Source organism: Sturnira hondurensis, unplaced genomic scaffold, assembly GCF_014824575.4.
Source record: "Sturnira hondurensis isolate 20B ecotype Veracruz unplaced genomic scaffold, ASM1482457v3 Scaffold0000880, whole genome shotgun sequence".
Lineage (NCBI taxonomy): Eukaryota > Metazoa > Chordata > Mammalia > Chiroptera > Phyllostomidae > Sturnira > Sturnira hondurensis.
The window spans coordinates 5,135,528-5,163,156 of NW_028073511.1; the positions used below are offsets into that span (position 1 = coordinate 5,135,528).

Below are 27,629 nucleotides of genomic sequence, written 5' to 3' on the forward strand. Positions count from 1 at the left end.
TATCCCAGCAGATCAGTGTGCTTGTCCCCCACCCACAAAGATCAGATATCTAAGCTTTGCCTCAAGCTCACATTCTACTCCCAAATATCCCCATGGGCTTTTGAATGGGGAAGATCTGGATTCCAGGACTAGCTCTGTGAGTAACTAGCAGGTGACCTTGAATAAGTCACTCACCCTCCCTCTGCCTCACTTAGTAAAGGGTAAGTGGGGAAACAGTTACTATATGTTCAAAACTTCAACATAGTACACGACACACAGTAGGACTCAACAGTTTGCTGTGCACAGAGCTTGATCATGCATAGCCTTTATTCTCTTCTATCATAATGATTGGTTTCCATGTCCCTTCTTCCCATTAGACAGTGCTCCTTGAGGGTAGGACATTGCGTGTTTCATTTCTGAACAGGGCACACAGTAGGTACCTAATACCTGTTTATTGAATGGCTGCATCCAGGAATGAATGACTGTCAGTTTCCTTTCTCACTGTTTTAGGCGTGGCAGGGGAAAGCAGTGTGGGTGGACGGCGTGAAGGGGTAGGCTACCTGCAATCACTCAAATCTGTGATTTTGCCTCCTACACCCAGAGGAGGTCAGAGTCTTAGAGATTTTTCAGTCAACTTCCTCACTGCACGGATGAGGAAACCAATGCTCAGAAAAAGGAAGGCACTTGTCCAAGGCCACACAACTTGTTAATGGGAGAGCCAGGATTAAGAATTAGAACTCTGATTTCCTGCATAGAGCAATGCACACACTTCTTTGCTCCTCTGCGGCAGTACTTCTAGTGAGGGGTGGTTCCAGTGCCCTCTCCTCCACCCTCTGTGAGTCCTTTCCCACGTATAGCTCCCATCCTTTCCCTTTCACCCTGTTCCATCCAGGTTCAGTTGGGTCTGCTCTCCTAAATCTGACTACTGCCTTAACCCTTTACCGCCCACTGGGAATAAGGATCTTCCTAGGGTTCCAAGACTCAATTTCATAAATCGTCCTAGGATGGTGGTGGTGGTGTGTGTGCCATGCAAGCGGTTAGCAGGGTGCGGAACGGGCGCTGGGAGCCCCCTGTTGCTTCTCCTCTTTGGGGGGTGGTTATTAGGTAGGCTTGGGGAAGGCGGAGTTTGGGGGGCTGGGGGCGGGGCTCCTGCGCTGGGAGGAAGAAGGGGGGCGCGCTGGCTTCAGCTCCGCTCAGACAAAAGGCGGCGGCGGGAGCGGGCGGGAGGCGGAGCGGCGCCGCGCGGGCCTCAAGGTGACACCAGCCCCCGGCCCCGGCCCCCCCAGCCCGGCCCCCCAGCCCGCCTCCCCACCCGAGCCCCTTTCCCCCGGTGCCCTTTACAAGTCCCCTCCCCCCGTGCGGGGGGTGGGGAGCAGAAGGGGCCCCGCCCCCTCCCGTCCTTTCCCCAGGGCCCGCGCAGGATGCCCCCGGCCCCCGGCAGCCCCCCGGGAGGCCCTGAGCTCGACGCACCCCCTCTACGCCATGTCCCCCCCTGGCTCGGCCGCGGGAGAGAGCGCCGGCGGCGGCGGCGGCGGTGGCGGCCCCGGGGTCCCGGAGGAGCCCACAGCAGTGTCGGCGGCGGACGAGGGCCCCGCCCGAGAGGAGGTGAGAGCGGGAGGAGCCCCTTCCCCGGCGCGGCCGCAGCCTGGCCCCCCATCCCCCTCTGCGCGCGGCCCCCACTGGTTCCGCCGCAGCACGGCCGGCGCCCCGCACCCCGAGCTGGCCGCTGCAGCCGCAGTCCCGCGCCACTGTCCCCACCCGGCGGCGGGAGCTGTCCGCTGTGACAGGGGAAGGGGCCGCGCCAGGGGCGGGGCTCGGGGGGTCCTGGGCAGGGGGAGGGGCCTAGGGGCGGAGCCTCGCAGACCCCGGGCTGATCCAGGTGGGGATGGTGGCCGGAATCCTGTACCACCTAGGGGATGCTATCTTGAAGGCCAGGAAGGGCAACTTGTAGGGGCTACAGAGACAGGAGACTACTAGGGAAAAATAGTGATATTTCCTGAGCGGGGGTCTTAAGAAGGTCAAATGTGTATAGGCGACACCCACTTAACCCTGCAGCCTTCCCCTCAACCCTATCACTGGGAATGTGTGTGCAGGCCCCCACCCATAACCCCCTCGCCCAGGGGGCCTGAGCCCAGATATCCCTCATGGTAAGCTCATCCCTACTTGGGGGCCTTACTCTTCAGTGCTCCGAACCTGGAGACAAAGGGACTGAGGAAAGTACCAGGAGCACCCCTATCTCCTATGTACACTCACGCACTCACATGGACACTGCACTAGGGCAGAAGCACACAGGCAGACAGGCCTGCAGGTAGGGCCCCTTTGCTCTCATCGGGACAAGGGTGCACCCAGGTCGGTGCACATATGCGCACTTCCCAAGGACAAGGCTCCCTAAAAGGCTCTTGGACCCTACGCTGGTTTGTTTATGCTGTGTGCTATTTCCTAGCCCAGCTACCTCTCTACATTTCCAGATCTTTCCTTTGATTTTACCCCAAACCCACTGCCTGTTACTGTCCCCTTCTTTTCCATCCTTTTCTCCCTTCCCCTGGCTGGTCTCCAGGCCAGGCTCTGGGGACTGGAAGAATAAGTCAAGATCTCAGCGGGAGTGTGCAAGCTTTGTGAATCTGGCCAGCAGAAAGGAAGAGTGGGAAAGCCCAGGCACCACCAGAAATCCAGCTCAATACCCATCTATTAAGTGGCTATTGGGTGCCAGCACCATGATAGACAGCCAGGATGAAAAGAAATGGGGCCCTGCCCTCAGGAACACCCAGTCTAGTAGCAGAGCCAGACATGTAAACAACTCACCAGGGCAACTGTGTGACAGAACCCGCCAAGTGCTTTGAAGAGCTAACAGGCCCCAGGAAAGCACCAAAAATCATTCTCTTTTGTCAAATGACTGGGCTGCAAACATCTTCCTTCCTACCCGGCAACACCCGTTCCACATGCCTCTGCCCTCCTAGATTTCTCCTCTGGGACTGCCTTCAGGGACACCAGCCCCCTTCCATCTTAGAACAGGGGAAGGATCTTAGAACAGGGGAAGGGTGCAAGAGGGAGATTCACAGGGAGCCTGGGGTGCGGAATGTGAGGAAAGAGGTAGGGCCTGGGATTTCCTGGGGGCTCCCTTCCAACGGAGGTATGAGGCTGTCTGTGAGGGACATGAAGCTGGATGGGCCAGAGGAGTGGCTCTTCCGGAGTGTAGGACTGAAAGAATCTGGAAGTGAGGGATCCACCTGTTAAGTGGGAAGGTGATGTCAGTGGAACACCTGGAAGAGGTCTGGGCTGGGGACCTGCCTTTGCTGATGCCTGTCTGTCCTCCCCTCTCTTCCCCATCCACGCCTTCTCGTGTTTCATTGCTATCTTTGTGTCTGTCCTTGGACTGTTTCTCTGGGTGTTATCCTATCCATCTATGTCTTTGCCACCTGGGCCTCCTCTCTCCGTCTCTGGTGCTGATCCCTTTCTGCTTCTTGGGGTGTCTATTTGCACTTCCCTGTATTGGCACTCTGTTTCCTTTCCTGTCCCCATGACTCATTCTGGGTCTCTTCTGTGTTTGTCTCTGGTCCTTGGCTCCCCTCTCCGTCTTACATGTTCTCTCCACATCCCTGTCTCTGCCTGTCATCTCTGGTGCTGGCCTCTGCCCCTCTGTCCCTGCATCCATCTTTGTTCCGGATCCTGCTACTGTCTCACATCCCTCTCATCTCGGCCCCTCTCCCTGCCCCTCTGAGTAGCAGCGTCCCATCCAGCCCTCTTTCACCAAGTCCCTCTGCCGTGAGTCCCACTGGAAGTGCCTGCTGCTCTCCCTGCTCATGTACGGCTGCCTGGGGGCCGTGGCCTGGTGCCACGTCACCACGGTGACCCGCCTCACCTTCAGCAGCGCCTACCAGGGCAACAGCCTCATGTACCATGACAGTCCCTGCTCCAACGGCTATGTCTACATCCCCCTGGCCTTCCTGCTCATGCTGTATGCTGTCTATCTGGTGGAGTGCTGGCACTGCCAAGCCCGCCATGAGCTGCAGCACCGCGTCGATGTGAGCAGCGTTCGGGAGCGTGTGGGCCGCATGCAGCAGGCCACGCCCTGCATCTGGTGGAAGGCTATCAGCTACCACTACGTCCGACGCACGCGCCAGGTCACACGATACCGCAATGGAGACGCCTACACCACCACCCAGGTGAGGGGCTGGAGGGGAGCACAGGCCAGTCCAGATGGGAGGGGGGTGCACATCTGGTTCAGATGTGCAGCCAACTCAAGTAGGAGCAGAGGCGCAGCAAACTCGAGTAGGCACTGCAGCGGAAGGGCACTAAGGACAATCGTAATAACAGACAGACAACACCAGCAGACAGTCTCCTCCAACTAATTTACAAACATCAAATCATTTATTTAACCCTCATAACAACCTGATGAGGTAGGTAACTGTTATCCCATTTTACAGATGAATAAACTGAGGCTTTGAGGGGTTAAGTAACTTGCTCCAATTCAAACAGCTAGTATGTGAGGGAGCTGGGATTTGAACCCAGGCAGTCTGCTCCAGGGTCTATACTGTTTAGTGCTTAATGATTGGAGACTGCTTCACATGCACAGTCTCATAGCATGCTGTCACCTATTCAGTGAGGTGGCTGTTACAAAGTCCTCTTTCACAAGTAAGAAGACCTTAGCTCAAGGACTTGCCTAAGATCTGAAGCTTCCAAGTGGTAGTGCTGGACTCAAACCCAGAGCCCTGGATCCCAAGCCCAAGGCTCCCAGAGGTGAGAGTCAGCTGGCAAAAAGGTGGAGGTAGGCGTGGGAGGACACAGGGAAAGTAGTGGTGGCGGGTATTGTCAATCAGTGCTTCCTGGTCCCTCCAGGATTAGACCTGTTAAGTGCCCTGGAGGAAGAGTAGAAGGAAGAGGTTTTCCAAAATGAGGGTGACCTTGTCCCAGTACTGGGATAAGTAACAGAAATCTGGGGCCTTGAGAATCAGGAGGGAGGTGGGGCAATCGCTAAGGGGGGAATAGGGAGACCAGAGACAAAGGCCTTCCAGAGGAAGCCCCTCTGGAGGGCCCATTTGGAAACACCGCGAAAGGGAAGACAGGCAGGCTTTAGTGATGAGGGGGCGTTGCAGGACCATGGAAGCAGTGGCAAAAGGGTCAGGCAGGCCCAAAGAGGAGTTCATGGCCAGGGCCTGACCTACAGATGAAGCAGAGCTTAATTAAAATGAGCGAGCACCCAGGTAGGGATGAGGTGGAATCCCCGCCCTCATCTCTAACTCACTGATGAAGCTGAGGGCCTCAGTGTCTCTATAAACTAGATGAGAAGATCCTATCCGACTGTAACAGGGATCAGAAACGGGATAGACTTAGGTTCTGACCAGATCCTAGGAGAGCAGCGATGGGGCAGACGGACGAGGGTGAGCAGAGACATTAGGGATCCCTGTCTCCTTGCCCAATGCCGCAGGTCTATCATGAGCGGGTCAATACGCACGTGGCCGAGGCCGAGTTCGACTACGCACGCTGTGGCGTTCGCGATGTGTCCAAGGCGCTGGTGGGGCTGGAGGGCGCGCCGGCCACACGGCTGCGTTTCACCAAGTGCTTCAGCTTCGCCAGTGTGGAGGCCGAGAACGCATATCTGTGCCAGCGGGCGCGCTTCTTCGCTGAGAACGAGGGCCTGGACGACTACATGGAGGCGCGCGAGGGCATGCACCTCAAGAACGTGGACTTCCGCGAGTTCATGGTGGCCTTCCCGGACCCGGCCAGGCCGCCGTGGTACGCCTGCTCGTCAGCCTTCTGGGCTGCGGCGCTGCTGACGCTGTCGTGGCCGCTGCGCGTGCTGGCTGAGTACCGCACGGCCTACGCGCACTACCACGTGGAGAAGCTCTTCGGACTGGAGGGCCCGGGCTCCGCCAGCAGCGCGGGCGGCCTGAGCCCCAGCGACGAGCTGCTGCCCCCGCTCACCCACCGCCTGCCGCGGGTTAACACGGTGGACAGCACGGAGCTCGAGTGGCACATCCGCTCCAACCAGCAGCTGGTGCCCAGCTACTCGGAGGCCGTACTCATGGACCTGGCCGGGCTGGGGGCGCGCGGCTCGGGAGATGTGGCCGGCGGCTACGCGCCTATGTGCCGCTACGGCGGGGTGGGCGGCCCGGGCGCGGCAGGCGTGGCCCCGTACCGGCGCAGCTGCGAGCACTGTCAGCGCGCGGTCAGCAGCTCGTCCATCTTCTCGCGCAGCGCCCTAAGCATCTGCGCCAGCCCGCGGGTCGGCCCGGGGCCCAGCGGAGGGCCTGGCTGCGGGGGCAGCCGCTTCTCGCTAGGCCGCCTCTACGGCTCTCGGCGCAGCTGCCTGTGGCGCAGCCGGAGTGGAAGCGTCAACGAGGCGAGCTGTCCCACGGAGCAGACGCGGTTGTCGAGCCAAGCCAGCATGGGGGACGACGAGGACGACGACGAGGAGGAGGCCGGGCCGCCGCCGCCCTACCACGACGCCCTCTACTTTCCTGTGCTCATCGTGCACCGACAAGAGGGATGTCTGGGCCACAGCCACCGGCCGTTGCACCGCCATGGCTCCTGCGTGGAGACCTCACTGTGACCAAAGGCCCGCGATAAGCCCGCTATTCTCCCTCCTTCCCTTCGCCAGACTGTGCCCCCTGCCTGTAGCAGGGGGAGTCACGATGATGACCGAGGCTGTGCTGGGCGCGGAGGATGTTTGGGGGAGGCAAGGGTGAGCAGGACGGACTCCATCGGGATGAGACCCCCGCCTTCCCTGTACATAAACACACAGATGGGTGGGAGGGGGTCGGCAGTTCCTATAGAATCCCACCGGGGCGGAGTCGTCTCTTTCATCCCCGCCCCTGAGTTCCTGAGGGTACCCCCCCCTTCCTAAACGCAAACTGGATTTCCCATCCAGCCTTTCAACGGATCTTCTGCTACCTGGCGACTGTGCCGTGGGACAGTCTCGAGTGTCCCTCTCACTCGTCTCGAGTGAGAGGCCTTTGCTGTGCAGCGGGGGAGGTTCAGAGCCTGGAGAAGGGAAATTCGGTCTGTCTTTCTTCCGCTGCCTGACTTCCCAGGGCCTGTCTCTGCCGAGGGGGGCCCTGGATTGGTGAACAGCAGGGCTAGCTTCTAACCAGCTAATGAATTCAGTGGGTCTGCGCCGGGACCAGGTGCCACCCTGCCCCCGCCCCATCTCAAAACCGTGGAAATGTTGCTATCCTCTCCTTGGCATGTGGCACAAAGACGGGGGGTGGGGTGGGGGAGGGTTCCTTTCTGCCACTCCCGCCACTGTTGTTTATTTCACTGGGCCCCTGGAGTCTGGATCCTGGAGAGACACAGACATCCCTCGCCTCCCTTGGCTCCTGCTCCCTGGCTCTGAAGAGCTGTTGCCAGGGCGGCAGGGCAGGGCAGTGCACCTCAGTGCTTTCTCAGTCCTCTGGGCAGGTTCTAGGAAGGCACTCCCTTCAAAGAGGGTGAGATCCCACCCAAGCAGCATTCCATAAAGCTGGTCAAAGTGAAGACTGAGTGGGGAGCTTGGGGACAGACCTGAGTGACAGTGGGGAGCTCCAGAATCGTGATGGGAGTCAGAGGAGAGGGAAGTGGAGGATGGAGTGAAAGGACCTCCAAGGAAGGGCATGTCTTTGGGGAGCAGCCCACAGGTCACCTCTGCAGGGCCGAGGACCTTGTCACAAGCCCCAGCTGAAGAAATACCCCATTCCAGTGGCAGGGTCAGAGTCAGAGTCAGATTCTCTAAATCTTGCCCAATTCCTCCATCCTCCCCTATCCCATGAGCTGACTAAGCCCCACTCTGTGTCCCAGGGTCTTCAGAGGGGCATTCCGCCACCACCACAGGGCCCTGCCCCACCTCCTGTTCCCCCAAAGCTCTGACGTCCCCTTCACTCCCCACCGGTCCCACTCTGGTGTGCTTCAGTGTGCATGTCTGTGTACAGCCACCCTCCACCTCCCACCCTCCCAGCTCCCCCTGCTAAAGTTTTCCCAGCAGACTTAGTGCCTAGAGATTGAGCTATATTTCAAGTTGAAGAGGATGACCCCTGGGGCTGCCTCACATTGCTCACCCCTGATGCTTCTCACTTTGCCTGAGCTATCAGAGCTCCTTCTGTCCCTCCTGCAACACCCCCCCATCTTCTGCCAGCCAAGCTGGGCCTGCACCCGCTGAGGGCATGGCCTCCACCTATGCAACATCTCTGGCTCCCCTGCCCTCCCTCCCCCCAGGGGACTTGGGAGGCACAGGTTGCAGGGACACCTGAGCCTGTGGCCTGTGGCAGTTGAGCTTTATTTTCCTGTGGAGATGGCTGAAGGCCAGAGAAGGCGAGGCTTAGGCAGAAGGGTACAGCTGCCCATTACGAGTCCCTGGACAGCAGTGCCCATCTGCCTGCCAGCACTGGACCCACCTGGACCCCGAGTCTGTGCTCCTCAGTGGCCTGGCGGTCGGAGCACCCCTCTTTCCTCTGTGCGGATGTCTGTGAGGTACAGACCATGAGCTGTGGCCTCAGGCTCCAGTTCTTGGCCAGCTGGCACTTGGCCGTCTTGCCCTTGTGTCGGGGCAGCCCAGCCACCCCCTGGCCCCACGGAGGGAGGACCTCAGCTCCTCCCTCAGGATGGGTTCTGAGGCAAACCCTGAGCTGGGAGAAGGTAAAGGGGGCCCCTGTTACTACTTTGCCTGTACTGACTGTTCCTGCCTAGGTGTCTCACACGGACAGCCTCATCCCCCACACACGCACAGACTTAGAAGCCAGTTCTTGGGTCTTTTTCCTTGGTAGCTTTATTGATTGCCAGAGAAAAGGAAAACCAGAAAATTAATCTACAATTAAACTTTACGCTGAATGTTCTTGTTCCTCTAATTAGAACCTCTGCTAGCAGCTGTGGCTATGTACGCACACACTCACCCTCACACCTACACATTTGCACTCTGGAACTGTCAGAGGGTGTCAGGCACGGACAGACTCGAGGTCGCCTGGACAGGCACACATTTGCAGTCACTCCCAAGCCCCCTTTGGTGCTCTGCTCAGCGCCCGCTTATTGGGAGGAGCCCCCAGAGAGCAGGCATGTCTAGGCTGTGGTTGCAGCCTACAGCCCACCCTTTGAAAACCGATCTGCAGGTTGTGGGGCCCCTCAGTTGGAGGAGAATGGGAGATGGAGCTCAGCCTGATAGGGTCAGTCAGGTCCTCTCACGGCCCCGTGGGTTGATATAATTTCTGTGGGTGTGGCTCCAGGGTGGGCAGCCACACAGTGTTGGGGACTTATGGAGGGGGCCTGGAAGGCTCCGTGTGTCCTGGGGACAAGGGCTTGTGGGGTGGACTGGGCCTGGCTGGGAGAAGACAGGTCTCTGTCAATTGGGTGCATCACACTGTGGCCTTTCTGTCGTGGATTTCCAAGCGCAAAGATTGTACAAATCAAACTGGTGGATAATAAAGTTTTGGATGACTCACTGACTTCCCTCCCCAGCATGGCGCTTCCCCGACTATCTTCCCCTCCCAAGAGAAGCTCTCTGGGGAGGCTGGTATGAGTCCCTCCCCTGGCATTCACCACTGTTTTCCCCTCCCCAGGTTGTGGAGAAGGATTAGGCGATGCCATGGCCTGTAGAACTGGGTTACTCAAGCAGAGTCAAGGAATAGGGAGGCAGTATCTGCAGGGGTGAGGGTGGAAGAGCCAGGCAAAGTTCTGCTGTAGCAGCACCAGGGCAGGGAGAATGAATGAATGTGTGTGTGTGTGTGTGTGTGTGTGTGTGTGTGTGTGTCTGTTCAAAGGAGGTCAAGGATCTGTTCAGTAAAGAGGAAAATGGTGGTGATGGGGGTCAGGGACATGGGTGGCCCTGTGGGAGAATCTGGGCAGGCAGCCCTTCTGAGTTCTCTCTGCCTCTCCCTATACCTGGAAGAAATAATTTGTTTTAGGGGGTGATACATTCTCCCTGGCTAGGGGGCTGGTTCCCACTTTATACCCTTTCTCCCCTATTCTAGGCCCCCTCCCTTCCTCACACCTTTACGTGCATGACCCTGATTACACTCTGAGGATCTTCATGGTCTCCCCCTCCCTCCCGAGGAAGTGTGACACTCTGCCGCAGGCATGGGGGAAGCATGCAGCGAGGGATGGTGGTGGGGCAGTGACCCAGGCCTCACTGCCCCAGCCCTGTCCCCTATCTTATCCTTCAGGGTTCTCAGGTCCCTTGGCAGTGAGTGGTGACAGGAAGTGGCTGGGATTCAGGGTCCGCTGGCGGGCTTCTTCACGGTTGGCACAGAGGGCCTGGCCAATGAGGTACTCACTCTCCTGGGTTATGTCTGACAGGCGCAAGTCAAACTGCAGGAGGGTCCTGTTGTCCGACATGCCTTCCAGGAGTTGCTTCCCACCATCCTAGGGGAGGGGTGCAAGGGAAGCGTCATTTTTTTTAAAGATTTAATTTATTTTTAGAGAGGGGAGGGAGAGAGAAATAAATAGAGGGAGAGACCCATCAATGTGTAGCTGCCTCTCATACCCGGCCCCCACTGGGAACCTGGCCCGCAACCAGAGGCACGCGCCCCGACTGGGAATGGAACCAGTGACCCCTCCGTTTGCAGGCCGGTACTCAATCCACTGATCCACACCAGCCAGGGTGAGAAGGGTCACTGTTTTTTACATAGAGAGGTGACTGGAACAGAAGTTCCACAAAACAGTACTTAGCCTAATTGTGCAGCACACTGACATTCATTCTATTCTGTTCTATGTGAGCTGCAGTAACCATCTTGGGACCCCAGGAGGAGTGCCAGAGAGGCAATGGCCTCGTGGCTGGGATGGGCAGAGCAGAGGCTGGCACTGAGCCAAGGAATTTTCCATCCCCAGAACCCCTCCCTTGGGGCTTCTGATAATGGCCCACAGGGAATACTGCCCTTGTTCAAGCCAAGTCCAAGAGCACCCCCTTCGGAGACAGTGTGAGTGTGAGCAAGGCTGCTCTCTGGGGAGGTTTGGTAGAAGGTGCAGGGCCTTAACCGAAGTACCCAGAGGGGCCTCCTCCCCACTCCTCACAATTCAGCCCCTCCCGGTGGGCTCAGCCCGATGTGAAGGGGTTTCATGTTGGGAGGCAGAGCTGCAGCCCTGTGGTTCTGACCCAATGGTGTGCTGCAGAGTCAATGTAATACAGAAGCATTTATTATTTTAGAAAATAGACTATAAAGGAAACCATCAGCAGACATACCGAGCAGTAAATTTAAAGTATGTTACATCCATGTATATGTTCACTAGGTGTTCATATAAATTGTATCTCTTACTGTGGGACTTGATCAAGACAATTTGAGAAACCTTGTCTATTGGAAGGGACCCCGGCTTTTAATCAGTCCTGGGTTTAATCACAGCTCTGCCACTTCCTACTGTTTGGATGCTCCTGAGCAAATCACTGATGTCTCTGAGACAATTTTCCATCTGTAAAGTGGGGTTAAGAATATGCGTTTTACTGGATAACTGTGAGGTATAAGGGGAAACTAATGGATATTGGATACTGAGCACAATATACTCACACAACCCTGAGTGGTAGCAACAGCTAGCACTTACTGAGGCCCTAGACTGTGCCTGCAATGGTTAACTACTCTGCAAGTACAACTCATTTAATCCTCCCAGGAACAACGTTTAGAAGTAGACAACATTATTATCCCCATTTTCCAGATGAGAAAATGGAGGCCCCAAAACATTAAGTAACTTGACCGAGGTGCTAAATGGCAGAGCTGGCATTGGATCCAGGTAGAGTCTGTGATCTTAACAATCGCCTGGTAAGTGCCCCATACCCGCTGGATTCCACCCCACCCTCAAGGCCCCAGGGCCGCTCCGTGGCCCTGCCTGCCCCGGGACCTGTGGCTCACCGGTCCTATGTGATTGCAGGACAGGTTGATGCTGATGAGCGTGGTGTTGACAGAGAGCACCTGGGAGATGAGAGTGGCTGTAGGTTCAGAAAGCTCGTTGCCCCCGAGGTGCAGCGTGGTGAGGCACTGGTTGGTCTGCAAGGCGTGGGCGAGTGCCTGGCCGCCCTCATCCTCAATGCAGTTGAGGCGCAGGTTGAGAGAAAGGAGGCTGGTGTTGTGTGCCAGAGCGTGAGCCAGAGACTGGGCACCAGGCGCACGCACCTGGTTGTTGGCCAGGCTGAGCACACGCAGGTGGCTGTGGCTCAGCAGCTTGGCGGCGGCACGGGCGCCACGGTCCCCAATGAGGTTGTGTGACAGGTCCAGCTCCTCGAGGGCCGGGTGGTCCAGCAGGCTGCGAATCAGGATGCGTGCCTTGTCGTCGTCCACCTTGCTTCGGGTCAGCCTAAAGATCTGTGGGCAAGTAAGGCATCCATAGCACTTGGTAGCCAGGGGTAACCTGCCTGCCTATCTCCCTTCTGCAGGTAGAGGAGGGAGCCAAAGAGAGGCCTGAGGTTCTGCGTTGGCCACCTTGCGTTGGCCACCTGGCTGGCTCTTGGGCGGGGCAGGGGTACTCAGCATGGCAGAGTGGTACAGAATTGGTGGCAGGTAGTAGGGGGAGAAGGCTACAATTTCTTGAGAAATTACTGTGTGCTGGACATGCTCCTAGGACATTTCCCAGCCACTATCTCTCACCCTCAGCATCTCTGTGAGGTAGGACAAGTTATCTCGCTTTTACAGACAGAAAATGGAGGCTTAGGGCAGACACACTGTGTGCCCAGAGTCACACTGTGGTTAAGGTATGGGGGCAAGTTTTGAATCCGGGTTCATTTGACCCGGCAGTCCCTCACTGCCCCCTTTTCAGCTGGCTAAGATCTGCCATGGCAAGGAGAGGAACTTTCAAAGGAGATTGCCAGGGAAAGAACCAAGGAGAAAGTGGGAAAGAATGGGGTGAAGTAAACAGATAAAAGAAAAGGTGTAGAATAGCATTAGGAATATGAGAGGTGGGAACCCCCATCCCTTTTCTTCTCACTGACTCATTCCACTCCTTTCTTTCTTTCTTTTTTTCATTCCTTTCTCTTCCTCGAGACCTCAGAGTGGCCGGCCTGTCTACTCTCTCCCTATCCTTCAGCCTTCTCCTTTCTTTTAACTGCTCGTAGTCAGCTTCGAGTCCGTTGTCTTTCTCACCTTTTCACTGCATCCATCCGGCAAAACTCCAACCCTGGATCCAACCCACTGTCTATTTTCTGCACCCGGGCAACTGACGTGATGGAAAATGTTACGTGACGGAACTGGCTGGTCTCACTGGGGCCACCCATTGTTCTTCAAGGCTGTGTGCTGATTCAGTTCTGTTTCTCTGGCCAACATGTCCTCTCATAATCTACATCAATTTCAGCCTTCCACAGCCTCCTCATACTTCAGGGACCACCCGAAAGCCTCCGTCCAGCAGGTGAATCTCCTGCTGCCTCCACAGGCAGTGAATGGGAGCCCCCGATTTTCCTCCACTCTCCCTTCTGGCCAGAGCCAACCGCCCCACCTCAGTCCTGGGTCCGACCCCTCCTGCTTTCTCAGGAGCTTTTCGTGGTCAATGGACCTGCACCTCCATCCCAGACTCAACACACATCCTGCGACTGGATGAAAATCTACATTGGTTTTATACTCATGCAAGTTTCTTCTTAAAAAAAACCCCAAACCTTCATCTATTTCTATCCTACCTTTCTCCCCTTTCACAGCCAAGTTCTTGAAAAAGTTGTTTGCAGACATCCAGTTTCCTCACTTCCCACTCTTTCCATAAACCACTGCGATCTGGGGTCTGGCCATTGCTCCTGGCACCCCGCTGACATGGCTCCTCCTCCCCCCACCAAGTAACCTTCATGTTGCTAAACCCAGCCCCCAGCTCCACCCACCCCATTGCTGCTCACCTCCTCTTCCTGAAACTCGCCCTCCCTTGGCTGGGCGACACAATGCCATGTCCCCTTTCCTTCCTTTCTGGTTTCCTGGCAGGCTCTCCCTCTACCAGTCAGAACATTTGGGACTTATTTATACTAAAAAATCATTCAGTGTATATCTGGAACTCAAATTTAACTGGATGCCCCGTTTTGTGTGTGTGTGTGTGTGTGTGTGTGTGCGCGCGCGCGCGCGCTAAATCTGGCAGATATCCTAGTTGCAGTTTCACATTCACATGATTGCTGATTAGTGTCTTTTATTGCACTAGACAGTTAGCTTCAGAGGGCACAAATGGTATAATTTTGCTCAATGCTGAGTCTTCAGCACCTAGGACAGAGCCCAGAGTGCAGATGTTTGTTGAGTGAATAAATAGCTGGTGAACTGGGAGGGCAGTGCCTTGTTCATCTCTGCATCCCCAGAACCCAGCTGGGTGCAGGGTGCATGAAGGGACAGTCGGTCAGTGAATAAGAAAACGAGAGGAGGAAGATGATGACAGCTGAGGAAGAGGAGGTGAGAGGAAATCAGAGAGATGCAGAGAATGGGAATGGGGGAAGGCTGGGGGGCGAGGACCAACAGTACCTTGAGGGTTTGGCATGACTTAAGGGTAGCTGCCAAGGAGCGGCAGTCTCGGTGGGTGAAGAGAAACAGGTTCCACTCGAAGTTCATGCCGCAGTCCTTGACACCATACACCAGGTCCAGCTCCTCCAGCTGGTTCAGGCCAGCCACCAGGTCGCCCAGTTGGTAGTGGTCCATGGTGGGCTCGTCCATTTCTCCCTCACTGCCGGAGTCAGATTGGTCCCCCGCACTGTGTGGCCGAGGTGGTAGCTGCACCGGTGGGAGGAACTGATCCACACGGATCCTCCGCACATGGGTTCTGCAGAGGGGCAGCAAGTCCAGGACCACGGCGGGGTCCGTCGTGCCGGGGATGAAGTGCTTTATCAGGTTCTCTAGGTGCCGCTCGAAGAACACGCGTTTCCAGCTGCCGTGGGAGTCCAGGTGGCACACAGGCCAGCGCTGCACACAGCGGCGGTGCCAGTAGCTCTCATCGTCGATCAGGTTGGCAGTCACAGCCAGTGGCAGGTCAGGGGACAGCAGGTTCAGTACTTTCTGCTGGTGCTGTGGGGGCAGCTTCTTCAGGATAGGGTTGTCTTTGGGAACAGAAGGAGGAAAGCAGAAGTCACAGTGCTGGGGAAACCACCACATGGTGCCCTGGGCTGGGCCTGCCTGGGGGCACCGGGGGAAAGGAAAGCCCTCCGCTGCCTCCAGGGGGCCCCAGTCTGAGGGGGAGGCAGACCGTACTCTCAGGGAGTCTCAATCTGACGGGGAAGACATAGCCCCTGGCTTTGGGGTTTTCCTTGCCTGAAAGTGGGCATCTTACCCTCTGGTCTCAGGAAATGAGGAAAGAATCTTAGGTCCAGCCCCCAATCATCACCTAGTCTGATGGAGGAGTCAATCCCTGACTTCAGAGGCTCCCAGTTTTATTTGATTCATGCATTTCAAAACAAATAAAAAAACTTTTAGCACCTGATATTTACCAGACACAGTTCTAAGTGCTGAGGGCATAAAAGGCAATGGAACAGAGGCAGCCACTCCCTCCCGTGAGGGGAGTCAGACGATATACAACTCAAACTCATAGGTTAGGTGGTGACAGACGCTGCAGACAGAATCATGGCCCTGTCCTTAGAGAGCTCCTACCCGTTAGGAGAGGCTGGCAATTTGTCTTCGAAAAGGGTGAGCATCGGCAGCACACATTGCACAGAAGAAACCAAGAAAATATACACCCACAGGAGACTCTGAGAGAGTAAAGGTCAGTCCACCAGGGAGGGCTTTCTAGGGGAGGAGGCAGATAGGGCTTGGGCGGGGTTTTGTCGGAGAGAGTAGGAAAGGTGAGGAGGGGGTATAGTCATAGAGACTCCTTGTGGGTAAGAGTCTAGTGGGGCCTGGAAGTGGAGACAGCAGGAGAAACTGTCTTGACTCCAGGGGGTGAAGGGAAGTGTTGAGTAGGGTGAGGACTCTGTGTGGGAGGGCAGGGGCTGCCCCAGGACCCAGCCTCTGAGGCCTCTCCTCCAGACAGTCCCCACCCACTCTGCCTGGCGCCTGGCCTTCTCCCTCCTGCCACCAGCAGGAACAGACTCACTCTTGAAGTTCTTGACAATGTGCTGAATGCAGAGCTCTGTGAGCAGGGGCACGGTAGCCAGTGACCACTCAGCATCCTCGGCGATGATCCTGCGCATCTGACGTACAAGGGCTCCAGAATTCAGGCCCTTGGACTTCACGGGGGGTGGGATGGCTGAGGACTTTGAGACCTTTGAGCCTGAGCTCAAAGCTTGGCCTGCAGTGGTGGGCCGGTCCTGGGTGGAGAGAAAGGACCGGCTGCGAGCGGAGGTTGTCGATGTTACAATTTCCTGTGTGCTGGTGACTGGCAACATAGTGACGGGTGACCCCTTGGTAGGTCCTTGATGCTGGCGAGAATCTGGAGCCAGAGAAGGGGATAGAGCTGTTACTTTGGAGGGTCTTGGTAGGCACGTATCAACAGAGGTGGCACAGACTGGTTCTTAAGGTCCAGTCTGGAGTAGAGCAGATTCGGAGCAAATCCCTCTGACTAGCTGTGTGGCCTTGGACAAGTTACTGAACCTCTCTGAGTTTCAGATGCCTCCTCTGTGAATGAGAGTAACAGAGTAAGATGCCTGGGAGGGGTGAATGCGTCCAAAGAGGCACAGTGTGCTGCTACACATGAAACTGCAGCAAGGAACAGCCCCAATTTTAGATAATGATGACTACATGGCAATTACAAGCAATTACTGTAAGTTGGACACTCTCTTTAGTGGGCATATTAACACTTTTAATCTTCGCAAGAGTCCTTGAGAGAGACACTTGTATTATTCCCTTTTTTTTATGTGAAACTGAAGTACGGGGAGATTGACTGACTTGCCCCATGTCACATAGCTTAGAAATAACAAGAATGGACTTAACTCAGTCTATCGGGTTCACATTCTTACCTCTACATTGTACTGCCCCTCTGAGGGTGAGGGGTAAGGGTACGTATTGCCAAAGACCAAGGTGTAAGGAAGAACTCTTGAGTTCAGAACAGTTCCCTGCAGTAGGTCTTTTACAGAATAGCGCCTTTCTGGCCGGGAGGATGGGCTGGGAACGGCACCGGCCAACAGAAACGTGAGGCGAGTCACACACACCACTTTAGATTCTCTAGGAGTCACATTAAAAATAAAGAGAAACAGGTGAAATTAATTTTACATTTAACCTACTATGCCCAAAACAATTTCGCCTAAATATGACATCAATGTAAAAATTACTGAGGTATTTTCTATTTATTTTTTCATACAAAGCCTTTAATATTGAAAGTAGCTGGTGGCTACTGTTTTGGACAGTGCAGCTGAGAGAGTAAGGGGAGGGGGAACTGGACCCACTCCCTGTCCAGGGTGCCGGCTCCTTCTTTTCCTCCTCCTCTCCGAGAGCTGGAGCTCTGGGCCCCCTCCCTTCAACTTCCCCATCCCAGTCTTCCTTCTAGTTCTCCAGCCTCCCAGCATCCCAGACGGCAGCAGGAAGTCGTGGGAGGTGGAAAGGCAGCTAAATCTGGGGCTGAAGACAGAAGACAGAGGATGTGTCTGGGGCTGGAGACCCTGTGAGCGTAGGCTGGAATGGGGCTTCCCAGCACGCAGCAACTCCTCCAGTCAGCTTCCCTCAGATTCGCTCCCTGATATGGGGCCCCGTGTAGTGGCCGGTGAGAAGGAACACTCTGAACCAGCCGAGGTGTCCTTGGCAGATGGAGGAGACCAGATGGTGCTCCCCAGGCCGCCAAGAATCTCAAGGAGGACAGCCTGGCTCTGAGCATATATGCGAGTGAGACAGAGAAAAGGAGAGAGAAAGATGGGGTGGGGGTTGTAGGGAAGATATATGTGTATTTGTGACACCCTTATGCAAATCAAATGGAAGTTAATAGATTACGTCCAGAATTATGGCGCAAACAGCTTATACTTTCTGACTAGTGGCCCCTCAGAGGGTGTGGCTGGGAGGGGATGTTGCTTAGAGATAGCAGATGACTTTACACTTCTGGATTTTTAAGAAAGTATATTTTATTGATTATGCTATTACAGTTGTCCCATATTTTTCTCCCCTTTCTCCCCCTCCACCCTGTATCTCCCCTCCCATCAGCATTCCCCACTCCTTGCTTCACAGAAGTACATGTAAGTTCCTTGGCTTCTCCATTTCCCATACTGTTCTTAACCTCCCCCTGTCTATTTTCTACCTACCAATTATGCTTCTTATTCTCTGTACCTTCTCCCCCATTCTCCCTCCTCCCCCTCCCGCTGATAACCCTCCATGTGATCTCCATTTCTATGAATCTGTTCTTGTTCTAGTTGTTTGCTTAGTTTATTTATTTATTTATTTTTAGGTTCATTTGTTGATAGTTGTGAGTTTGTTGTCATTTTACTGTTCATAGTTTTTATCTTCTTTTTCCTAGATAAGTCCCTTTACCATCTCATATAATAAGGGCTTGATGATGATGAACTCCTTGAACTTGACCTTATCTGGGAAGCACTGTATCTGCCCTTGCATTCTAAATGATAGCTTTGCTGGACAGGGTACTTTTGGATGTAGGTCCTTGCTTTTCATGACTTTGAATACTTCTTTCTGGTCCCTTCATGCCTGTAAGGTTTCTTTTGAGAAATCAGCTGATCATCTATGGGAACTCCTTTGTAGGTAACTCTTTCCTTTTCTTTGTCCTAGCTGGTATGGCTCAGTAGATTGAGAGATGGCCTGTGAACCAAAGGGTCACTGATTCCATTCCCCATCAGGGCACATGTCTAGGTTGTGGGCCAGGTCCCCACAGGGGGTGTGTGAGAGGCAACCACACATTAATGTTTCTCTCCCCCTTTTTCTTCTGCCTTTCCCCTTTGTCTAAAAATAAATAAACAAAATCTTTTTTAAAAAGATTTTCTCTTTATTTTTAATCTTGGGTAATATAATTATGATGTGCCTTGGTGTGTTCCTCCTTGGACCCAGCTTCTTTGGGACTCTTTGAGCTTCCTGGACTTGCATGTCTATTTTCTTCACCAGATTGGAGAAGTTTTTCTTAATTATTTTTTCAAATAAATTTTCAGTTTCTTGTTCTTCCTCTTCTCCTCTGGCACCCCTATGAATCAGATGTTGGAATATTTAAAGTTGTCCTGGAGGTTCCTAAGCCTCTTCTCACTTTTTTGAATTCTCGTTTCCTCATTTTGTTCTGGTTGATTGTGTTTATTTCTTCTTTCTGCTCCAAATCATTGACTTGAGACCCAGTTTCCTTCCCTTCACTGTTGGTTCCCTGTATATATTTCTTTATTTCACTTTTGCATAGCCCTTATTTTGTGACCATACTCAATAATATCTGTGAGCATCCTGGTTACCAGTGTTTCGAACTCTACATCTGATAGGTTAGCTATCTCTTCAACACTTAGTTGTGTTTTTGGAGCTTTGATCTGTTCTTTTGTTTGGGCCATAATATTTTGTCTCAGCACACCTGCTATGTCATTAGGGGTGGAGCCTTAGGTATTTGTCAGGGCAGGGCAACCCTGTTGTCTCGGTGTTATGGAACTGTATGTGGGCGAAGGGTCAGAACAATGCCAGTTGCTCACTTGCTCAGTTCTCACCCCGCTTTCAGTCACTCCCCTTGCTATCCACACGTGAATTGAGACCTTTGAGGTGTTTCCCTGGTGCTAATTCCCGAGTGGATGGGTCTGTGTATATTCTAGGACCCTGTGGGCCCCTCCAACAGACTCTCCTGTGATACTACCAGTTTCTCTCACTGCCTCAACCCCCATGGATTTTTAAAGCCAGAGGTTTTGTGGCTTTAGTTTCGTGATCTGTTTCTCTCCCTAGTTGTTCCTCCTGGCTTATCCCCACGCAAATGTGGGACCACCTGATCCACCAGCTGCAGCCTTGCCACATGTCCCCAGCTGCCAATCTCCACCCCTCCTATAAGTCTGGATGAATGTTTCTTCTTTAACTCCTTGGTTGTCAGACTTCCATACAGTTCCATTTTCTGGCAGTTCTGGTTGTTTTTTGTTTTTAGATTGGTTGTTATCCTTCTGTTGGTTGTGGAAGAAAGTGAAGAATATCTACCTACACCTCTATCTTGGCTGGAACTCTACATTTCTGGCTTTTCCAGTGACTTGCTGTGTGACCTTTGGAAAAATTACTTAACCTATCTGAGTTCAGTTTCCTTGTCTGTAAAATGGGATAACAATACCTTCCCATGCAAGCATTGTGGTGATTGCTCTAAAATAGTATTTTAATACTATTGATACTATTTGCAAAGAGTACTGTAGGGTGTGGTGGAGGATGAAAGCACTGTGATGGACAGGCATCCTAGGCTGGGAGAGGATACCTTGGACACCAGCTTCTTGAATGCTAACCTGAGATGGCATCTTTGAGTGAGGCTCTTCCCTGTCTTCAGAGAGGATGTGAAGGGCAAGGTGGCTGTGGCTGTGTTTGGGGCTGGATGAAAGGATGGCCATCTGGGCAAGAGAAGAAAATAGACAACAGTCCAGCCCTGTTTCTGCTAGCTCCACATCAGGGATCCCTCCAAAGTCCTGGCCTGAAACATTCCTGTATTCCCCTTTCCCAATGCATCCCAAGATACCCTGTGAGCACAGCCAAGGAATGGAGACCCAGATTGGCAGGGGAAGCCCCAGGTGACTGGTGGATGTTGCCCTGGTGCCCACCACTCCCCAGGCATTACTGACAATACCAGCAGGCCTCACCATCCTGGGAGGCCATGTGTTGGGCACCCCCACCTAGGTCCAGGAAATGGATGGGCCCAGCCCCCCTGACTAATGCCTCACTGTCTCAGGACCCACATTCTTCCTGAGATAGTTTTAATCTCTCTTGCTGTTGTTTAGATCCTGCAGACTCCTCTGGGCAAGACACTGCAAGACAAGACCCAGGGTGGGCCCCAGAGTCTAGAGCCACTTCCAGGAAAGAAAGAGGCAGAGCATCCCTCCATGGGCTCTGTGTGCCTTTGTCCTGTGATACTTACAGACACATCCATATATTGCCAGGTCTGCTGTCATTTGTAAGGCAAATACTGAGACCATTAGCCTCATAATAAGGTCAGGGTTGATTTTTTTTCACTTAATAACTCTAGATTTTCCCAAAAAAGATGTTACAAAATATTTTTTTGGCAAGCAAGTGATTACCTGACACAGAGGACTCTTCTTCTTTCTATCCTCACCCTGGGACACCCTTATTAATTTTAAAGAAGGGGAGGTAGGGAGAGAGAGGGAGAGGTACATGGATGTGAGAGAGAAACTTCAAATGGTTGTCTCCAGTACACACCTCTGCTGGGGACTGAACCCACAGCCTAGGTATGTGCTCTGACTGGGAATCGAATATGCAACCTTTTGGTTTATGGGTCCATGCTCCAACTAACAAGCCACACTGGCCAGGGCACAGAGGATTCTTCTAAGGAGAAATTTAGTTTCATATTTTAAAAAATCTATTATTGAAAACTAGTAAAATATAAAACAAAGTATATTTAAAAGGATATGAACAAACTTTTTGTCTCCTTGTTATTAATGTTATAAAGATGATATGGTGTGGCCCCCTCCCCAGCAGGTTGTGACCCTGACCTTCACCCTCTTAACCATCACCAGGTTGCCACCCTCTTGGCTCCCCTCCCACCTGTCCCATCGTTCTTTCTCAAAGTCTCCAGCAAAGGCTCCTTGCACTCTGCCCACTCCTCACGTGTTGTGCTTCCTCAGGGTTCTGCATAGTCACCCTGCCTCACTCCTGTTGCTGGTTTTCAGCTCTCGCTTTCCTCTGGGCTTCAGACTCAGGTCCACTGGCCTGCCTGCCAGCTCCCTAAAACTCAACTGCCCTGCAAGAAAACTCAGTGCCTCCCCCAAGCTGTTCCTCCTCCTGGCTCCCTACCTTGGCCAGAGGCACCATAGTCCATCCAGATGCCTGAATCAGAAGCTGGGCGTCAGTGCTCTCTTTGCAGCCCTGACATCTGCTTACTGTTGGAGCCCTTCCCTTCTGCTTCCCACCTCAGCACCCACAGTCTCCCTCCTGCTGCTCCCTTAACTCAGGACCTCACGGTCTGCCTGGATCATAGCTTTGGCTGCCCAGCACCTGGGTCTGTCATCCAGTGTGGTCCTCTCACACCTAGCCTCCCCACAGCTGCCATGGCAGGCCCCTGGTGGCTCACCACTGCTCACTGGGTACAGTTCAGCTTCTTCACCTCCGTATAGAAAGCACCCTGTGACTGGACACTCTCTTCACATCTGGAACACGTCAGGCTAGTTCAAGCTGCTCAGCCTTTGCTCATATGGTCCCCTCTGTTTGGAATACCTTTCCTGCCAGCTGAGCTCAGGAAGCAGGGAGCCTTTGAAGATTGAGCTCAAGTACCACTTCATTTCTGAAGACTTAGGGGATGGGGGACAGCCTTTCTCGTCCCCCATCCCCTAAACAGTCCCTCCCCGTATCGGACTCCCAGTGCTTGTGTCACTTCAGTGACGTGACTGACTACTCTCTCCCCACAGGCACACTGGACTGTGAGCCCCTCGGGGTGCAGGGACTGTTTGCTACTCATCTTGGGCTCTGGTCCATAGCCAGTGTCCATCCAGTCTGCATTAGGTGGGGTAGCTGCTGTTTTGGGATGCTCCACCCACTTCTGATAACAGATTCTGACCAATAGGAGTATCCTACATTGGTCAGAGTGGTTGGTTCAGGGTGGCCACCTGCTGCAGGCCAATCAGAGCCCTGCTCAGGGTTGGTCCAAGTAGAGGTAGACAGAAGGACATATGTCCTTGAAGGATATGGATCCCCTACGCAGGCAGCTGTTTCCCTTCCCACGGAAAGACCTACCTGCAGTAGGGGGAGAGAAGCCAGGTGGAGGCCAGTAGGAATGAGAGGTTGAACAGAGAGCACCTGGCTACCTTCAGTCCCCAGTCCCAGTCCCTGAGGCCCCAGAACTGCCGGATTCCTCAGCGGTTCCAGACTCAGGTCCACTGGCTGGTTCCTTCAGTTCTGAGACCTAACTTGGCATCTTCTAAGGAGTCCCTTTTGCTGAAGCCAAGAGTTGGGTTACTACCCCTTTATGAACAAAGGGTCCTGCCCATTTTGATTGGCCCACTGTTTGGTGAATTAAATTATGGGAAAAATCCTAAATCAGCAGGTAGAATAGCTCAGTGGGATGGCTGAAAAGGGCCAAAGGCTCCCAGGTTACTGTACACAGGGCCTGACATCCATCTCCTGTGGCTTCTTTTTCTCCTGAAAATCCCAAGGCTCCTGTCTTACCTCCCATCTCTCCAGCTATAGGACCATTATCCGTAGCTAATATCTGCTCATCACGTAACAGTTGCAAGTGCCTTTCAGCACTCTCCTCTCATTAGAGTCTTACAAACACTCTACAGTGGAGGCAGGGCAGGCTTTGTAGCCTCATTCTATCAGCGAAGAAACTGAGGACCAGTGCAGGAAATAACTGGCCCTAAGACACCTGGGAGGGCTGGGGCCAGGGCCTGAGGGCAGGCTGCTGTCCTAAGCTTGGTGCACTGCTCTTTGACAACCACTTGGTGTGTCCCCTTCCCCACACCTTCCTTCTCTCCACCGAGAAAGAAGAAAGCACGTCCACTGGGAGGTAGGGGTCCTATCTTCATGCAGACAGGACCTGTCAGGGAGGGCCTCCCACCCTGGGAGAGCAACCAGGCCCTGGCACCTCACTGGGAATTTCAGGCCCCTAACATAAGACTTTCATCCTGTTGCATTAAAATGCACTTCCTGCCCTTACTGGTGTGGGTCAGTGGGTTGGGCGTTGTCCTGCAAACCGAAAGGTTGCTGGTTTGATTCCCTGGTCAGGGCACCTGCCTGGGTTGTGGGCCCGATCCCCCATGGGGGGCGAGGGAGAGGCAACTGATCAATGTTTCTCTCCATCTGTCTTTCTCCCTCCCTGCCCAAAGTAAATAAAATCTTAAAAAAATAAAATGGACTTCCCCCTCAATGAAACAAAATCTTAATATTACATACATGGGTATGTTCTTATATATTAACCTTGAACTGCTTTTTAAAAGTGCATCTCATCATTTTAGGTCAAACATAGTGACGTATGAAATATGCACTGACACTGATGCTGCAAACTAGAGACTGTAGAAGCCCTTTGACACATTATGCTGACAGTTTTAGTGTACAGAATTTATATATCCTATTATCAATCATCCATGCCTTGGTGCGAGTGTTTCAAATCCAAAAACCAAGTTAGGGGGTGGGGAAGAAAAGTATACCGCTGAGTCAGGAGGAGGGGGGCGGGCTCAGGGAGAATGAGTAGGCAGGACCCCTGAGATAGCTCCGCCTACTTTACAGGGTGGCCTTATTCTGTCCTGGGCCTCACCAGTGTTCAGCTGAGTGATAGTAGGTGGCACTATTCTCCCTGGAAGCCTGCAGGGATGGGTAGACATGTAGTAGCCAGGGCCGAGGGACTTCCAGACAGCCCCCAAGGGCCCATGGAGGATAGCCCCAGAAGTGACAGAGCAGTCACCTCACTGTCTGGAGCATTCTTTCCCTGGGGAACCCACAGGGCAGTCAGAGAGTCACAGAGTTGGAAGACTGGAAGTGTGGTCAAGACTCTGGTCCTTCTCTGGGGCAGGAATTCTCTCTGTCATTCCAGAGAGAAGGTTGGGGCCACAGGACTGAGTGCCTCTTGTGCCACCATCTGGCCTCCTCATCTAAGGGCTGGAGAAAGTGGGGACATGCCCAGTGGCCTTTCATCTCCTGGAGCCTGTCTCACAGGCCTGCTGGGCTTCACAGGCTGTGCCTCCAGCAGCAGTCCAACCCAGCCCAGGACCACAGTCCCTGGAGAAAGGCCACATCTCCTCCTCCCAGGTCCCCACACTGTGTCCTCACCCAGGGTCCAGGGACCCGTAACCACTTTCAGGACATGACCCAAAGCGTTAGGTATGAAGCTCTGCTTTGGACAGGCCCAAGCACAGGTGATGTAAGTGATGAGATGACCCCGTTTGGTTAGGGTTGTCTTTAGTTTTGAAGACTTGTGTCTGGGGGACAAATGTCCCGGGAACTGTGTCCTTGCCTATACAGAGCTGCTTACTATTTGTTGGCTTCTAAGCTCTCAAGAGCATGTGCAGAGCAGGTGCCAGTGCAGCAGCTGACTAAGGGTTCAGGGGTTCTACTGCCTAAGGTCAAATCTCCACTCTGCCCCCTAGTGTCTGAGAGGCCTTGGGCAAGTCATTTTCCCTCGTTAAGCCTCCATTTCTTTCTCAACAAGTGGGGATGTAATTACTGGTACCTTCATAGGATTAGCCAGAGGATTAAGGAGTGAATGTGTGTGAGACATTTGTATACTCGTAGTACTGGGCTCAGAGGCAGTACTCAAAATGTGTTAGATATTATGATGAAGATGTTAGATGGCTTACCCAAGTTTATTAAATCTTCAGATTTATTATTGAGGATTATTATTATTGTTATAAAATCATTATCCCCATTTCACAAATGAGGAAACGGTCTCTTAGAAAGGAAAGGTTAAGTAACTCGCTAAGCTTTATACAGCAAGTAGGTGGGGAAGCTACAGTTTGAGTTGGTATCTGTCTGAGGCTCTCTTATTCTCATGAATAAAAGCATAACAAATAATAAAGTGTTGGGGTTGCTTTCTACATGCCTCAGACTGGTTGCTCACAGCATTTTTCCAGTCGACCTCCCACTTTCTCTCATTTTGTCACCAGCATGGAGTGTGGGGGTCCCCTTTTGGTGCTGAGCTGAACAGCCCAGGCTCCCTCAACCCCCTACATCACTGTCAGGCACAGGCTCTTTCCACAGAACTGAATCGTTACTTGTATCCTTTACCTTAATGCTCCATGGGGACCCATAAGAATCCTGCACAACTCTGCTCTCCTTCCCCACAGCCCACGCTGCCCTCGACATTCTTCACAGACCTAGGATTCAAAGCTTGAATCTCTAGCACATTCCTTCCTCTCAGAGGAAGACTCAGACCTCCTCCACTCTTCTGAAGTGCCCAGCTAAACAGAATCACTTCGGGCAGAGGCTTCTCCCGCCTGCCCAAACGGGAAAGTTGAAGATGCTGGAGGAAGCCACCGCCCCTTCCTGCTTGTCCTCAGCTGTCCTCACCTGCCTTCCCCTGAACTGAGAAGCTGAAGCCCCTGGCCCTCTGAGGACCTATCCAGAGTGCCTCCAGACACTCTGATGGGTCACCCGACGCAGCACCCACGGGGCCCCCAGTGCTCCGCCCCCTACTCTGGTGCTTCCTGGGCCTTCAAACTCAGCCACTCTTTCACCCCAGGCAACTGTCCTCAGCACCCCGGGCTTTTGTCTACATTTCCCTAATTTTTTCACACCAGCCACCACTACATCACACCTTGTTTCAGGCCAGGTCACTCCCAAATTCTCATTTGGGAATTCCCAATTAGTGGACTCACAAAAGAGAGGCAAAAAGGTTTCTCTGCCAGAGCCTGGGCCCAGCCTGCTTGGTCCCTGGTGAGTGAAACAGCGCACTTCTCAGGCCCCTGGGACTAACCCTGCTTCCACTCCTGCCTATTTAGGTCTGTAGCCTTAAAAAGGACTCTAGTGGCTTCACTCCCCACCGCTCTTCCCTCCCAACGGCTCAGACTCCCCTCGGGGAATCTCAGCGCCAAAGGTCAGAGAAGCCCTCCCACAACTGCCTAGGGGGGGATGAGGCCCGTGCTTCTCCCGGTAACCCAGGGAAACCAGCCCTGCAGTGCGAGCGAGGCGCGTTGGCTTCTGGCCAGCAGGAGGGATCACAGTCCGCGGGATCTGGGATGGGGGTAAGCCTTTCTGAGAAGATTGGGGCCCGGCACTTATAACTGCTCTCCTCCAAGACCTACCCAGTGCCCACTTCCCGCTTCCTCCTTCTCAGGGTACCCGCCTCCCCCTGCGTGCAAACCCTAAGTCTCGGGCCAGTTTGCAGACAGTGACTGGCATGGGAGGAGGCACGGGTCCCACCCACCCCAAATGGGTGGGGGCTGAGGAGCCTCCTGAAGTTATAGACCAGCCCTTCCTCGCCACTCCAAAAGTGGGAGCCAAGGCTGGGGTCACCTTCGGGCTTTGGGCCTGGGTGGGTCGAGGGCATCTCGAGGGCAGGAAGCGGGGCGGGGCCGGGAGAGTTCAGCCCTATATGGGAGACGGGGAGTTGAGTGTTCTCTTTCCCAGAGAAAAGAAAAAAAAAAGTTGAGTGTTCTCTTTCCTCACCAGTTCCCGGTCCCCAGGCGTTCGCCTTTCGGCAGGCTCTCCCTCCCACGGTCCGCGCTGGTCGTTAGGGACGTCCCGGTCTCCAGGGGGCGGGTCCAGGGCCCGCGTGCCTGGTGGCCCGCCTGCGCACCAAGTCTCCACTGGGTGCCTGGCTGGCGCAAGGCTGTCCTTCGATGGCTGTCATTTTGTGCCATGGCACGGGGTTGACGCAAGGAAGTTTCCGGCTAATGTGCTGTGTGCGGCTGCTGTACAGGCAGGGGGAACTCCGTGACCGTGGGGCATACTTTGTGCTTCTGGGGGACATGTTTAGGAATGGGTTTAGGAATTTTGTGGGGGAAGGTGAGGAGTGGGGGCCCAAAACTGGAGTGTTGTGCCTTCTTGGACCCTTTTGTGTGGAAGTGGGGGTGGGGGGATGGCGGGTGCTAGTTCGGTGCAGGAGAAGCACCAGCAGTCAGTCTTTTCTGGAAGGCGGGGGGAGGGCAGCTGCAGGTGTGCGGGACTCCTCTGGGGCGGGCTCTGAGGACAGCCGTGGGCCGCAGCATCCCTGCAGAGTAGCACCTTCCGCCTGTCTCTAAGATGTAAACAAGGCTGACGTCGGGCAGCAGGCAGGAAAGGTCCAGCCTCCACGGCACCCCTCCG

At 53.9% G+C, this 27,629-nt stretch overlaps 2 protein-coding genes across 4 annotated transcripts; one reads left to right on the plus strand and one right to left on the minus strand.

Annotated features, from left to right (window-relative positions):
- Positions 1 to 1,314: 1,314 nt before the first annotated feature.
- On the plus strand, positions 1,315 to 8,702 carry TMEM151B (transmembrane protein 151B). Its single transcript, XM_037053895.1, has 3 exons — positions 1,315 to 1,584; positions 3,702 to 4,142; positions 5,405 to 8,702. Exons 1-3 carry the CDS (start codon positions 1,462 to 1,464, stop codon positions 6,527 to 6,529), a joined length of 1,689 nt encoding a protein of 562 aa, XP_036909790.1. The 5' UTR covers positions 1,315 to 1,461; the 3' UTR covers positions 6,530 to 8,702.
- Positions 8,703 to 9,565: 863 nt separating this feature from the next.
- Positions 9,566 to 27,293, minus strand: DRC5 (dynein regulatory complex subunit 5). Of its 3 annotated transcripts, XM_037053916.1 has the most exons (6): positions 26,991 to 27,293; positions 16,760 to 16,964; positions 15,898 to 16,233; positions 14,340 to 14,908; positions 11,778 to 12,227; positions 9,566 to 10,302 (listed from the first exon to the last, which is right to left on the minus strand). In XM_037053916.1, the coding sequence occupies exons 3-6, from the start codon at positions 16,187 to 16,189 to the stop codon at positions 10,093 to 10,095; spliced, it is 1,521 nt and encodes a 506-aa protein (XP_036909811.1). In that variant the 5' UTR covers positions 16,190 to 16,233; positions 16,760 to 16,964; positions 26,991 to 27,293; the 3' UTR covers positions 9,566 to 10,092. The 3 variants fall into 3 exon arrangements, with proteins under 3 accessions (XP_036909811.1, XP_036909816.1, XP_036909803.1); XM_037053921.1 differs by lacking the exon at positions 16,760 to 16,964 and having other exon boundaries at positions 12,039 to 12,227; XM_037053908.1 differs by lacking the exon at positions 16,760 to 16,964.
- Positions 27,294 to 27,629: the final 336 nt, after the last annotated feature.